The sequence below is a fragment of the Leptidea sinapis genome, chromosome 3, assembly GCF_905404315.1.
Source record: "Leptidea sinapis chromosome 3, ilLepSina1.1, whole genome shotgun sequence".
Classification (NCBI taxonomy): Eukaryota; Metazoa; Arthropoda; class Insecta; order Lepidoptera; family Pieridae; genus Leptidea; species Leptidea sinapis.
This window is the reverse complement of record NC_066267.1, coordinates 12329430-12342580: the sequence shown is the minus strand read 5'-3', so window position 1 is coordinate 12342580 and position 13151 is coordinate 12329430. Positions and strand designations below refer to the sequence as shown.

Sequence of the window (13151 nt, the reverse complement as noted above, 5' to 3'; positions counted from 1 at the left end):
ACGCCTCCTGACTTTTTTTTGTGGGGATACCTCAAGAACAAAGTCTACAGCAATAATCCGAAAGACATCGATCAGCTCAAGGAGAATATCCGTGGTGAAATGGCAGCAATTACACCAGCATTACTGAAGAAAGTTTTCAATAACTTCCGTTTGCGATTAGAGGAGTTTCGTCGTAGAGAGGGTCATCATTTAGACGATGTTATTTTTAAAAAATAAACTTCATTTATTTCTTAATAATACCTCAGTTTTATTTTAACTATACCTTTTGTATTTATTTTTTAATCAATATTTTAAATATGCACGTTCTATTGCGCCACCCTGTATACCAAGAGCTGGCGGTTAATTATGCTCTCCATGATTTTGGAGAGTAGGGAGGTAATAGCAATAGGGGTGTAGTTTGCCGGATCCGAACTGCCTCCTTTTTTTGGGATCGGATGGACAAGGGCTGACTTCAATGAATCAGGGACTACGCCTTTAGAATAAGAGTGCCGGAATAAACGCGTTAGCACCGGCGTCAACTCAGGGGCACACGTTCTAAGCACGATTGGAGAAATGCCATCCGGCCCGCTCGACTTCCTGACGTCCAACGAAAACAGAGCTCGCCTAACAGTTTTCTGTCGGAACTGTACTTCAGGCATGGAGCTCTGACACCGCGGGATGGTCGGCAGTGTTTTTCCGTTGTCGTCAAGAGTCGAGTTGGAGGCAAAAAGAGTGCACAGGAGATTGGCTTTCTCTTTTGCCGTATGGGCCAGGGTGTCATTCCTCATGTGCAACGGCGGCATGGACGGCTGGTTGAAGTTACCAAGAGCAGCTTTCGACAACGACCAGAACTTGCGTGTTCCGGTCGGGTAACTGGAAAGCTGCTCGCCAATTTTGACGACGTGCTTCGATTTCGCACGGGTGATTTGCCGCTTAAAAAATCTGGAGGCACGGTTATATTTCCTCTTCAGAACTTTGCAGTTCGGATCCTTTGAGCCCAGCGCCGCAACCCAAGTTCGATACGCCTGTTTTTTGCAGTCAGATGCTGCTTTAACTGACGCATCGAACCAGGGCTATGATCTGCCACCGATCGGTACTACAGAGCTTGGTATGAAAATATCCATGCCCTGCAGTATCACATCGGCTATTGCTACGGCGCAGGCACTAGGATCATCCGAAGGGAAACAAACCCTGCCCCAAGGGTAGGATGCAATGGCCTCCGGTCCTCGACACTAACCTATGCGAAATATAGCGGCACTAGGCCGCTACTTCACGCCGGTATTCTGTGCGAGTGTGGTAAGTAACCCGGACGAGTCTGGCCCGATTGTGCTGACGTCATAAGACAGCAGCGTGACTCTCCCACTTTCAAAAAGCCCGTAGTGCTTGCCCGAGTAGTTAGTAAAATTGTTAAATAGGTATAATAAACAATATTATAATATGTACTTGTGACGCAGGTGCACCCCGAGAATGCTGACTGGACCTGCTTTGAGCAGAGCGCGCTGCTCGATGTAAAGAACTTCTTCGGGTTGGAGAGTACGGTGGAGAAGATTGCGATGAAGCAGTATGCCGCCAACATCTCTAAAGGTACATCTTTACCGAAAAGACGTATTCAAATTCAAATATTTTTATTGAAAATAGTATGTGTCATCACTTATTGAAAGTCAAAAACTACCACCCATTCCAAAATGAATGAGAAGAATCGGCGTAACAAACTCTGGGCTTTTTTTCACCAATAAATATGTTCACAAAGTAATATTGTGCGATTAAACTTATTATTTAATATCCCGATTGCGGTCGCTACAGGCCCAATATGTGGTATCATTAAGAAAGTCCTTTATGTTATAGTAACCTTTACCACATAAACGCTTCTTAACAATTCATTTGAATATCGTAATACCCTTGTTTTGAACAAATTCTGGGATCTAAAAAAAAATATACATCGCCCCCACAAAATACACCACACCACATTTGAGAAATGATGCATCGGATTTTATTATTGCATTAATTTTTTTTAGCCGGATCTAATTGGACCACAGCAGTTTAATGTTGATATATTTGAGCAGGCAAAGAGCTGATCGAGTCGTTCATGGCCGAGGTTCACGCGGACGGCGTGCGCGAGTTGCCGGTGTGGCGGACGTCCGACCCGCGCGGGAACCGCGAGCTACGCCGCGTGGTGTCGCGCGGGACTGAGCCACTCTCGCCTCGCCCCGCCGCCGACGCTAAGAAGCACTCCGTGCCCGGTGAGTATGCGTAGCTGTTAACCGGGCCTGCTTACGAGATATTTTACGCACTTGTTTTTTTAAAGTAATACTTCTTTAGGCGCGTTATGAAAAAATGATGAGAGTGAAATTTTAACATGAGCGCGCATCACTGTAACACAAAAGTAACAGGGTGAAGTTGGTTCATAAATTTTATGACGTTTGCGAAAGCCATCGTTGCAAGTTTTTTACAATATTGTTCTTTCTACAAACGTGGAATAGCACGAGGAATAAATCATTTTGAGGAGTTTTGCTTTGTTAGGCCAAAGAAGTATAACTTCTTGCGTGCATTATATCCGCTTTTCTGTTTAATCCGCCATGAACGAATTAGGATAGGGATCACTTAATGGCAGGTGAGCGCTAGTTAGTAACTAGTATCACGCCTTTGCTTCGGTTATCAAAATTTCCCAATTCCTCTTGTGTTGCATGAGAATATGGGTGGCGGTGATCGCTTGACTCGAACACTCGTTTATCCTCTTTTTTTTCACAATAAGGAACATATTAATAGGCAGACATACATACATACAATCCACACAACAGGCCCTTCACTTAGAATCAGGATCGCTGCCCCTGCTCTATCGCAACATCAGGCAATTCATAAGTTATTTAGTAAAAGCTTATTAATAAAGGCTTCTTAAGAAACGCCCTGTGAATAATTTTTTAATGAATATGAATTTGTTGCAAAAAGTTTAGCAGCGCTTTCGAAGATCGGCATATAAAACTTATCATCATTATCATCAGCAGGAAGACTTTCACTGCTGGACAAAGGCCTCCCCCAAAGATTTCCACGACGATCGGTCCTGCGCTGCCCTCATCCAACGTATTCCGGCGATCTTGGCCAGATCGTCGGTCCATCTTGTGGGGGGCCTACCAACACTGTGTCTTCCGGTACTTGGTCGCCATTCGATGACTTTACTGTCCCAACGGCCTTCTAAACGTCGAACTTTGTGCCCTGCCCACTGCCACTTCAGCTTCGTAATCATTTGGCTTTGTCGGTGACCTTGGTTCGCCTACGGATCTCCTCATTTCTCATTAGATCTCGCAGGGAAACTCCGATCATAGCCCTCTCCATTGCCCTTAAGCGACCATGAGCTTTCTCAGAAGGCCCACAGTTAGCGACCACGTCCGCATAAGACAACTTACGGCTAGTTATAATTGATGATGAAGTAAATTTTATTTATGACAATACGAGATGAGCAGGACGTTCAGCTGATGGTAATTGCTGCACCCTGCCCAATAGGTACAATATAGTGGTGATTCTTGATTGTGAGTCTTTCATGATTCTTGAAGAATCCAAAAATTGTGAGCGGCACTAAAATTGCGCTCTTCACGTCGAGACATAAGATGTCAAGTCTAATTTGCCCAGTATTTTACTAGCGACGGCGCCTTTCAGACCGAAACACAATAATGCTAACACATTACGGCTTCACGGTAGAAAAAGGCGCCTAAATATATAGAAACTAGTGGTTTGTTTGTTTATAATAACAAAATAGAATCAAACTGCAAAAGGAAATGGACAAGCTGTCATGAATTATTCAACAATAACTGCCATTTGGAGGTGACGAATTTTAACAAGCTGATTAACATAAATACGACTAGTGCTAGACTATTTTGTACGGAATGGCTCTATTGTTTTGTATTAGTGGATGATTTGATGGTTGATATAAACATGTTTTGAAATTATTTACGAATGTGTTGAAATATCATTTACCAGGTACTTCGTGATTGTCACTGAGTTAAGGATAATTCTAACTATTTTGTGTTGCTAACGTACACAATATAAATTTGTTGGACTTATTGTCCCTATACTTATTATGTACCCATGGTAACTTGAAATCACCATGATGTGCTACGATGTTTTTTTTCCTTATAAAAGGCAAGGTTTTGTCGTCTAAATTATTTTTTCTAGTATTATTATAAACATTATAAATTGTATTTTACTGTTTGTCTAAAAGCCGTCCGTCGGTACAGCGCAACGGCTTACAAATATTGTCTTTTGGATTTAGCTAAGAAAATTCATAAGTGGGAGGCTTTTTTGCACAGGATGCCGGCTAGATTATGGGTACCACAACGGCGCCCGTTTCTGCCGTGAAGCAGTAATGTGTAAGCATTATTGTGTTTCGGTCTGAAAGGCGCCGTAGCTAGTGAAATTACTGGGCAAATGAGACTTAAGATCTTATGTCTCATGGTGACGAGCGCAAGAAGAGTGTTGCTCAAAATTTAGAGGTTTTTCAAGAATATTAAGCGGCCCTGCTTTGTAATGGTCAAGGCGTATCAATTACCATTAGCTGAACGTCCTGTTCGTCTCGTCCCTTATTGTCATAAATAATTATGGAATGACTAATAATTCAATCTCAGACATCTCATCGGCATGATATTTTTTTTAATTCGCGTTATTTCTCACAACTACTGTGGCCTTTTAAAGTTTTGAAGTTTATATAATTACATATTATCTCTCTCTAGTCCTTCCCTCATGACTGAGGATTAGGTCATCAACACAATGTTTTCACAGGTTACCTAGAACAATATATCCGGCAAAGCGGCACTGGCATGAATTTTCATTAGATTAGACAGTGGCCAGTGTAGACCTTTAGGAGTGTGATAATCTTGCTATTGCTTCCAATTTAGTACATCTGTTATGAGAATAAAGGTTTTAAAGTTTTGGACTATCTTGGACCTAATTCTTTTCTCAGTCAATGACCATTCACATACAATCATACTTTAAAAACGTTTTGCTTGCGTTGAAACCCCCTTGAGTCAGTAGTGAAGCCAGGGTTCCCATTATTGAACATTCATTATGGCCTCGTGCCCATGACCGAGCCACTCCGCTTAAATATTTACAGCCGTCCTTAGCTGTCTTATAGCTGGCGCGACGTCCTTCAGCATTGATCAATTATGTTTGCGGACTATTTACGTTGCAGTATGTAAATTATTATGGGAAATAGACTATAGACCACACGGTTTTACCTGCAGAGATCAGTAAAAGATGTCATATTAAATGTACTCGGTTTAGTCTTTGACCTGATGGTGGCGAATAGTTAATTCATCAATTAACTTTATTGTTAATTAGTAATATTTCTAGCTTTATCATCGGGGTTTCTACATTTCTAACAATCTGATAAGAACTTTTGTAATAGTGCAGAGCTCCTAAAGTAGTTTTCACAATAAAACCCAGTAAGTCATATGGAGTATATAAAGTTATTTTAAAAGCGGTTCCACGTACCAAGCTATGAACACCATATAATGGACTTCGTACAGCGTCGTTATGACGAGCCGGCTAGGGTTGCCAATTATTCAAGACTCGCGAGTTAACAATAATAATATTACAAAGTGTTTTTTCGCTAATGTTTGGATCTACCCGTTGGATTTGCATATTTATCAGTAATAGTAAAGATATCTAGACTTAGGCTTTAACTCTTGCCGTAAACATTGTTTATATTAAAAACACCACACACCAGACCCGTACGCTCGTTTGCCCTCCTTTTCCATAAAAAAAAAACATTTCAGTAGGCGCCCTAAATACTTTATTTTGTTTGTATTAAAACAAACTGAGCCTCGACGCTCGTTCTCTTAAAGTCAGTTCGAGTGAACTATGGGAGCTTGGTGAGCATAGTTGTATATTTTCATCCATACAATATTCTACAAAAAATATTGAATATTGATCAAATTCAAATATTTTTATTCAAAATAGGATTTTAAATCACTTATTGAACGTCAAAAACTACCACCCATTCGAAAGAGACTGCCTCAGACCTGAGAAGAATGGGCGCAAGAAACTCAGCGGGCTTTTTTTTAAATATAAAATATGGATTACAATGTAATATCGTACAATAAACATTTATAATTAAAGAGCCTGAGGGTGTTCGCTTTATTTCCAGTCCGTGGTGACATTAAGAAAATCGTTTATGCTATAATAAACTTTCCCACACAAACGTTTTTTAACAATTCTTTTAAATTTCGTAACACATTTGTTTTGTACATTTTCTGGGATCATATTGTAGAAGCATATACATCGCCCAACAAAAGACTTACTAACTCGACCCAACCGAGTAGTAGGCATAACAAGTTTATGTTTGTTCCTCGTGTTAACATTATGAATGTCACAGTTTCTAGAAAATTCCTCAATGTGCTTATAAACATATAGAACATTATCAAAAATGTATTGAGAAGCAACAGTCAAAATGTTTATTTCTTTAAATTTTTCTCTTAATGATTCTTTAGGACCTAGGTTATAAATCGTGCGAATAGCCCCCTTCTGCAGCACAAAGATAGTATTAATATCGGCCGCACTGCCCCATAACAATATACCATAGGACATAATACTATGAAAATAACTAAAGTATACTAATCTCGCCGTATCTATGTCAGTTAACCGTCTAATTTTCTTAACCGCATATGCTGCAGAACTAAGCCTATTCGCCAATCCTTCAATATCCTTAGCCTATGTGTAAATAAATCCTCGATAACATGTGCCTATTTCTTAATAAAAAGCCACAATAAATATTTTATTTTGTCAATTAAGTGTGCACGGGTAAAACGGCGAGTTTACAGCTAGTACTAGTTGAGGACTTCTAAAAGAACAAAAGCCCCTTTTAGCATCACTTAGTTGTCCGTCTTTCTGTATCTGCCTGTCACACGCGGCTATTTCGATAGACACGTGTGGAGGTATCCTGTTTAATCCGTCGAACTAACATCAATTACTTAATTATGTCAGCAGTCTCTAAAAATATATTTTTTTATTTTGGCCTAATATTAATAAATTTGATTATTTGTGTCATACATGCTAAAAGTTTGTTGGAGTGTTTGCGGCTAACCACAATATAAATGGTAAAATTTTAACAGTACTATTTTTTTATGATAATAAGGGACGAGACGATCATGTCGTTCAGCTGATGGTAATTAATATACGCCCTGCCCATTCCAATGTAGTGCCGCTCAGGATTCTTGAAATACCCAAAAATTCTGAGCAGCACTACAATTGCGCTCGTCACCATGAGTCATAAGATGTTAAGTCTCATTTGTCCAGTAATTTCACTAGCTACGGCGCCCTTCAGACAGAAACATAAAAATGCTAACACATTACTGCTTCATGGCAGAAATAAGCGCCGTTGTTGTACCCATAATCTAGCCGATATGCTATGCAAAAGAGCCTCCCACTAGTAATTTTAATGGGTTACGATTTTTGGCCTAGGTAACCCTAGCTCAACAAGTGATGTATCTAGTTCGCTTGTGCAAAAGTACCGGAGATCGATGCGACACTTCACTGAATGCAACTAAACTTGCGGCGTTCTAAATAGAATAATAATAGTTCAAATGAACTCATTGTATGTTCACTATTCATTATTGTAAGTTCATCGGTTGCAAACTTTCATTACATTATCAAAGTTAGTATGGTCCATTACTGCAAACATATTCGAATTATATATAAATTTACTTTTTTATAATACAACATGCCTTATCTTATTACTATTATTAGTAAATTTGGTATTTCTTTTTACTATATATATATAGATATATGCGAGATTTCTTCGCTTTCTGGATATCTTGACCGTTCATGATCAGCTTAACCAATCTTGGCCTTATTTTAAATACACCTATATTTTTATGTCAGTTTTTTTTTATTTTTAAGTTTATTTCTTTAGTCTTTGTAATGTAAATTTGTACAGGTCTAGATTTTAATCGTTATTTTTGTTCATTTTCATTTGAGAAGTATATATTCAACGATATTGGATTATACGAATAAAATTTGAAAACAAACATTTTATGAATGACGCGGGACTCGAACCCACGACCTCTCGCGTTCCGTGCGAGAACTCTTCCAACTGAGCTATCCGTTGGAGTGACGTATCGTCATAAAATCTTGTATGATTTGCTACTCTCAACAAAATTTTTTTTTTCAAATTTTATTTATGTATTTATCCCAGAAGTGAGGGTTATCATTTCCTATTATGCAAATATTGGGGCTGTGCAGGTTAGCAACTCTAAAGTAGATGAAGCCACATCCTGAGAGTTATCACTTTAAAAACATAACAAATATCGGATTAGTAATGAACATACTGCTAGAAACGTCGTATTCCTAACCTCCCTTACCTAATCCTGATCTTGATTATCCCATGCTTTTCCAGGTCCATCCAGCAGACAGAGTGCCCTTAGCACTATAACGTCCAGTAGATTATCCAGAACCCAAAGCAAATCTACACTAGGCAGAGACATTAACCCATCCCGACACTCATGCTTACACCTAGCCGATAAGAAACCCAGCAAAATCCTCCGCATTCACAGAAGCAAAACGAAGCTTGATGACACTCATGTGAGAGCAAAGGAAATCGAGCACATGAAGGATTCGTCATCTTTTGTCGATGAAGACTCTTTGAAGGATTATTTGGAAAAGCCGAAAGTAGATGAAACTGTGTCGGAATTAAGTAGTAAGGCTTGTCCTTGTTCATTGATGCCAAATACTGACGCCAATGTGCCTTATATAGTCACAAGATACGACAATTTGGTTGTAGTATTGACATGTGCCGTGATTTTAATTTATCTATTGTCGACTCCTCTTTCCCTGCTGTTCGGTACGCGTAGAGATAGGAATTAAGAATAATAATATACCTATTGCTTATTTATTTTTTGTGTTTTTTTTTTATTTATGTTAATCTCTAGTTTTTATCGTTATTTTTTTTGGATTTTGTGTCGTATTCCGAGCTTTAAACTCATATATTAGGTTTTTTGTTACAGTAACTAGTTGATTACTACTGAAATAAGTCCATATCGAGTGAACCTGGCAAATACGTATCCAGTTAATAAATACTAATTTCGAATTATGACAAATAATGCATTCGAGTAAATATATAACATGGATAGGTTAATGTCAAACTTTGTGTTTATGAAGGATTATGTATTTATGTAAATGAAATCCGAACTAAACTAGCTACGTGACGGATTTAAATTTTGAGTGCGGAAGATATTTTTTTAAGTAGATAACTGAACTATTGGCTGTTCCGTCAAAATATCCCTTCTAACACTTACTATTCTCTAGAGCGATATAGAATATAATATGAACACTACGCGATTTATTTTTTAGCGGCTTTCAATTAAATATTATGTATTTGAAACGTTATTTGATACTTTATTCACCAGTTTAAGCGTCCAATAGCCTCATCAATAAAATTTATTCCAGCACGTTTCTCAACAATTACTTACACTTTTTCCAAAGATACTTTTTGCAAAAGTCGTAGTTGAAAGCCTTTTATGAAAGATTTTAATGTTTAAGATCTTGGATCAAGTCATGTAAACAGCGATGCGTATTCGTTTCCCGGAAATATTTAAGACTAAGGTGATTTGCATTACAATTCTTGGTCGTTTCGATTGTTTGCGTGTGTTGATGGTGCGCCCTCTTTAAATATGGACGTTGACTTTGAGACAGCACGGCGTCCATACTTATTTATCCATTTGCCATTCGAGTCGATATTATTACACGAATGGAATGCCTATGCTTTAAAAAATATTATTACCAGTTAGTTTAAGAGTTACAGTTGCTGTACGATTTCGTTTCAGTATTAATTTGGGTGAAACTGATGCTAAAATTTGAAGATACGATTGTCCATAAAAAGTATTCGTAAGCCGCGCACTTTAATTGTTCAGTATTTATCATGTAGTAGACGAGAACATTAGTGCACCCATGATTTGTGGTACAAAAATAAATGTATTGGGTATCGTATATAATTATTGCGCAGATCCTTTGAGTATTGTTTCGTAGTTTACGAAAGTATCTGAAAGTAACAATCTACATACTAAGTAATATCCATTAGTGTACATATATTAATTGTTTGTTATTGCTGGATTAGCTAACAAAAATTCATCACATTTAAGTACTTTAGTTCAGTATAGATTATTTCCTTACCTGTCTTTTAGCCCATAAATAAAAATATTATTGTATTAACTGATGTTCTGTTTTCAGATCAGTACACCCTGGACAGCGAGTACATCCAGCGGTACCTGGGCGAGCTGACTCCGATGCAGGAGTCGCGTCTGCTACAGCTCCGCAAGTGGATAGCGGATCTACAGAAGGGAAAGGTGCGATTACAAATGTGCTTCGTTTGATACGTATTATAACTATTGAAAAACGTTGCTATTATTGCTTTTGAGTGTCGTAGTACCATAAGTAGTTATTGGACTATTTATTGATCCAAAGTTATTAACAAAATCCTTAAAAATAATAGTAAACGCCATATGCACATTCAGGGACTGGCACAAAGCCGGTTGTCACACGGCTAGACGGTCAAATAATTTTTTGAAGAATGGATCCTATTTCTAAAATAAGTTGTATTCCTAAATTATTTGAGAACATTATATTTTATGATATAATATTCCCAATTCCACGTTCTCTTGATCATAAATCAGACACGGATTTATTAACAGAAACAAATTTATGTGAGTTCATTGATTTCGATACTTCAGCTCGACGTCGTTTACACCGATTATTCTTAGAATAATAAGCCTTCGACAAAATTTCCATTAATATCATTATTTCTCAACTTAAACTTATCGGTGTACATGGGAACCTGCTTCGATGCATTGAATCATGCTTATTTAATCGTAGTCCAGCTGTTACAGTCAAAAGATACTGTTCATCGTTCATCCCTGTCCCCTCGGGTGTGCTTCAGGGCTCCCGTCTTGGTCCATTATTTTTTAATATAATTTACATAAATGATATTTTATCCGTTTTCAAACACTCAAACTTCTTACTGTATGCTGATGACATTAAGATTTATACAATTATAAGAAAAGTAAATGATTGGATTGACATTTGTCAGTATTGCTCCCAAAATTCACTCTTGAACAAAAAAAATGCAATCTTATTATATACACAAGAAAAAGCAAGCCTATAAACTATGATTATACACTAAAAGTAAAGGATTTTGGTATAATAAGACCTAAAAAGCTGATTTTCGATGAACACATCAACCACATAACTAGTAAGGCTTATAGGATGTTGGGATTCGTGTTAAGGATTTCCAAAAAGTTTAAACTACCTTACATATAAATAAAATTGAAAGAGTCCACAATCGGTTCATAAAACAACTATCATAACATATATCAAACACTAGTTAGTACCAATAGTAATAACAATCCCCATATGTCACTTTCAGCTGCTTACAAGTGTTCAAGGGATCAAATCCTTGGATGAAATCCTTTTATTTAAGCTTCTGAACAACGGCGATTACTCTCCATATTTTCTAAAATATCTTAAAGGTGCCCACGGATTCACTCTAGGCATCGTAAACTGTTCTTTATTGCACATAGGAAGAGATAAGATGCTCCTAACACAGTTTGAAGTAGAAATTGCAACCAAATTAATCAGTTATTTTCGGAACAAAACATTTTTCATCTCTCTCTCCATAAATATAAATTAGCAATTATGAATATCATGTCAAAAACTGCCTAGTTAGTCTAGTCGGTTTTGGTTAGTTTTTTGTTAAATAAGTTGTTACCTACCCATCATTCTTGTTTTCATGCGTGTGCCGAATTATTTAGTTGTAAATATAATTTTGTAATAAGTATTAATTTTATTTATCGGAGACTGTTTAGGTATAAGTGTTTTATATATGTAATAACTATTCATGTAATTGTAAGTGTTGGTTTTCATAAAATAAATAAACCTTCTACAGCCCTGATCGACATCTTGTAATTTTTTTGTTTTCCAAAATTAAGATCAAGTCATCGGTTTTTATGACCAATACAGGCTGTCGAAGTCACTTTGAGTGGCATAAACGTTTACAAAATTGGTTGATTGTTACGATGCTTATGTCGACGTAACAATTCCGTAGTTGTGATACATACCCCATCAGTTTTGCTAACAGTTTTCATATTAGTTTAAAAAATTATACTACTAAGCGACTTGGAGCTTATTTTATGTTGAAAATTAATTGAAAAAAAAACTAGAATTGTTGCAGATACTATAAAGTAGAAATAGTGTTATCGATTCAGAGTCACAAAGAGGTATTCAACATACTTTTAATTTTCTACATTACTAGAGACCTAAACTAAATGTTTTTCCTATCTTAAAGGTACCCAGCGACACAACATTGCTCCGTTTTCTCCGCGCGCGAGACTTCAACGTGGAGAAAGCAAGAGAAATGCTGTCGCAGGCGCTGCTTTGGCGCAAGAAGCATCAGGTGGACAAGATCCTCTCAGAGTACGAGTCACCAGATGTTGTCAAACAATACTTCCCCGGGGGTTGGCATAAAAATGACAAAGGTATCCAGCTTATATCGCTTATCCAAAATTATTAATTATTCTGCAAATATATTTATGAATATGGACCATCATGTAGAAGAAGTGAATGAATTGACTAGGATCGCAGCATGTGTAAATTTTTAAGTGAGCACATGGCAATCTGTGTAATTACATCGGTTGATTGTTATGAAATCATAACAATCATTTATCTTTTTAAATAAATTCGTGTAGAATTCTTTTGGATCCTAATTAAATCAGTATATATGGAATCGAAACAAATGACACTCGAGATAAGAAATGATGCAAGAAATTCTCCCAGTATTGTTTTGAACTTATTTTAAATATTTATATATTATATGTATATGTAGTACATAATACGTTATTGCAAATCCGATTATAATGGCCCATTCACCGTTTAAACTTTATATGATTTCTACAGTTGAGTAAGTAGTATGGTGTTCGTCCATGTCTTAAAATCAAGAATGGATTCAAATATATTCATTCAAAATTGGATTTGAAACTCAGTAGAGAAACGCCTCAAGCCTGAGAAAAATGGGCATAAGAGACTAAAACAAGCCTTTTTTTAATATTTAAATAATAGTGCAAAGAAATCTATTTGATTAAATAGCCTGGTGGCGATCGCTACATTCCCAAGGTGTAGTATCATTGAAGTAACTTATT

At 37.1% G+C, this 13151-nt stretch overlaps 1 protein-coding gene across 1 annotated transcript in view; it reads left to right on the top strand.

Annotated features, from left to right (window-relative positions):
- Positions 1-8829, top strand: part of LOC126979338 (protein real-time) — a 48425-nt gene extending 39596 nt beyond the window's left edge. The window contains exons 4-6 of the mRNA XM_050828581.1: positions 1434-1563; positions 2043-2219; positions 8363-8829. Coding sequence (XP_050684538.1) covers positions 1434-1563; positions 2043-2219; positions 8363-8829 — 774 coding nt within the window. The remainder of the gene's footprint in view (positions 1-1433; positions 1564-2042; positions 2220-8362) is intronic.
- Positions 8830-13151: the final 4322 nt, after the last annotated feature.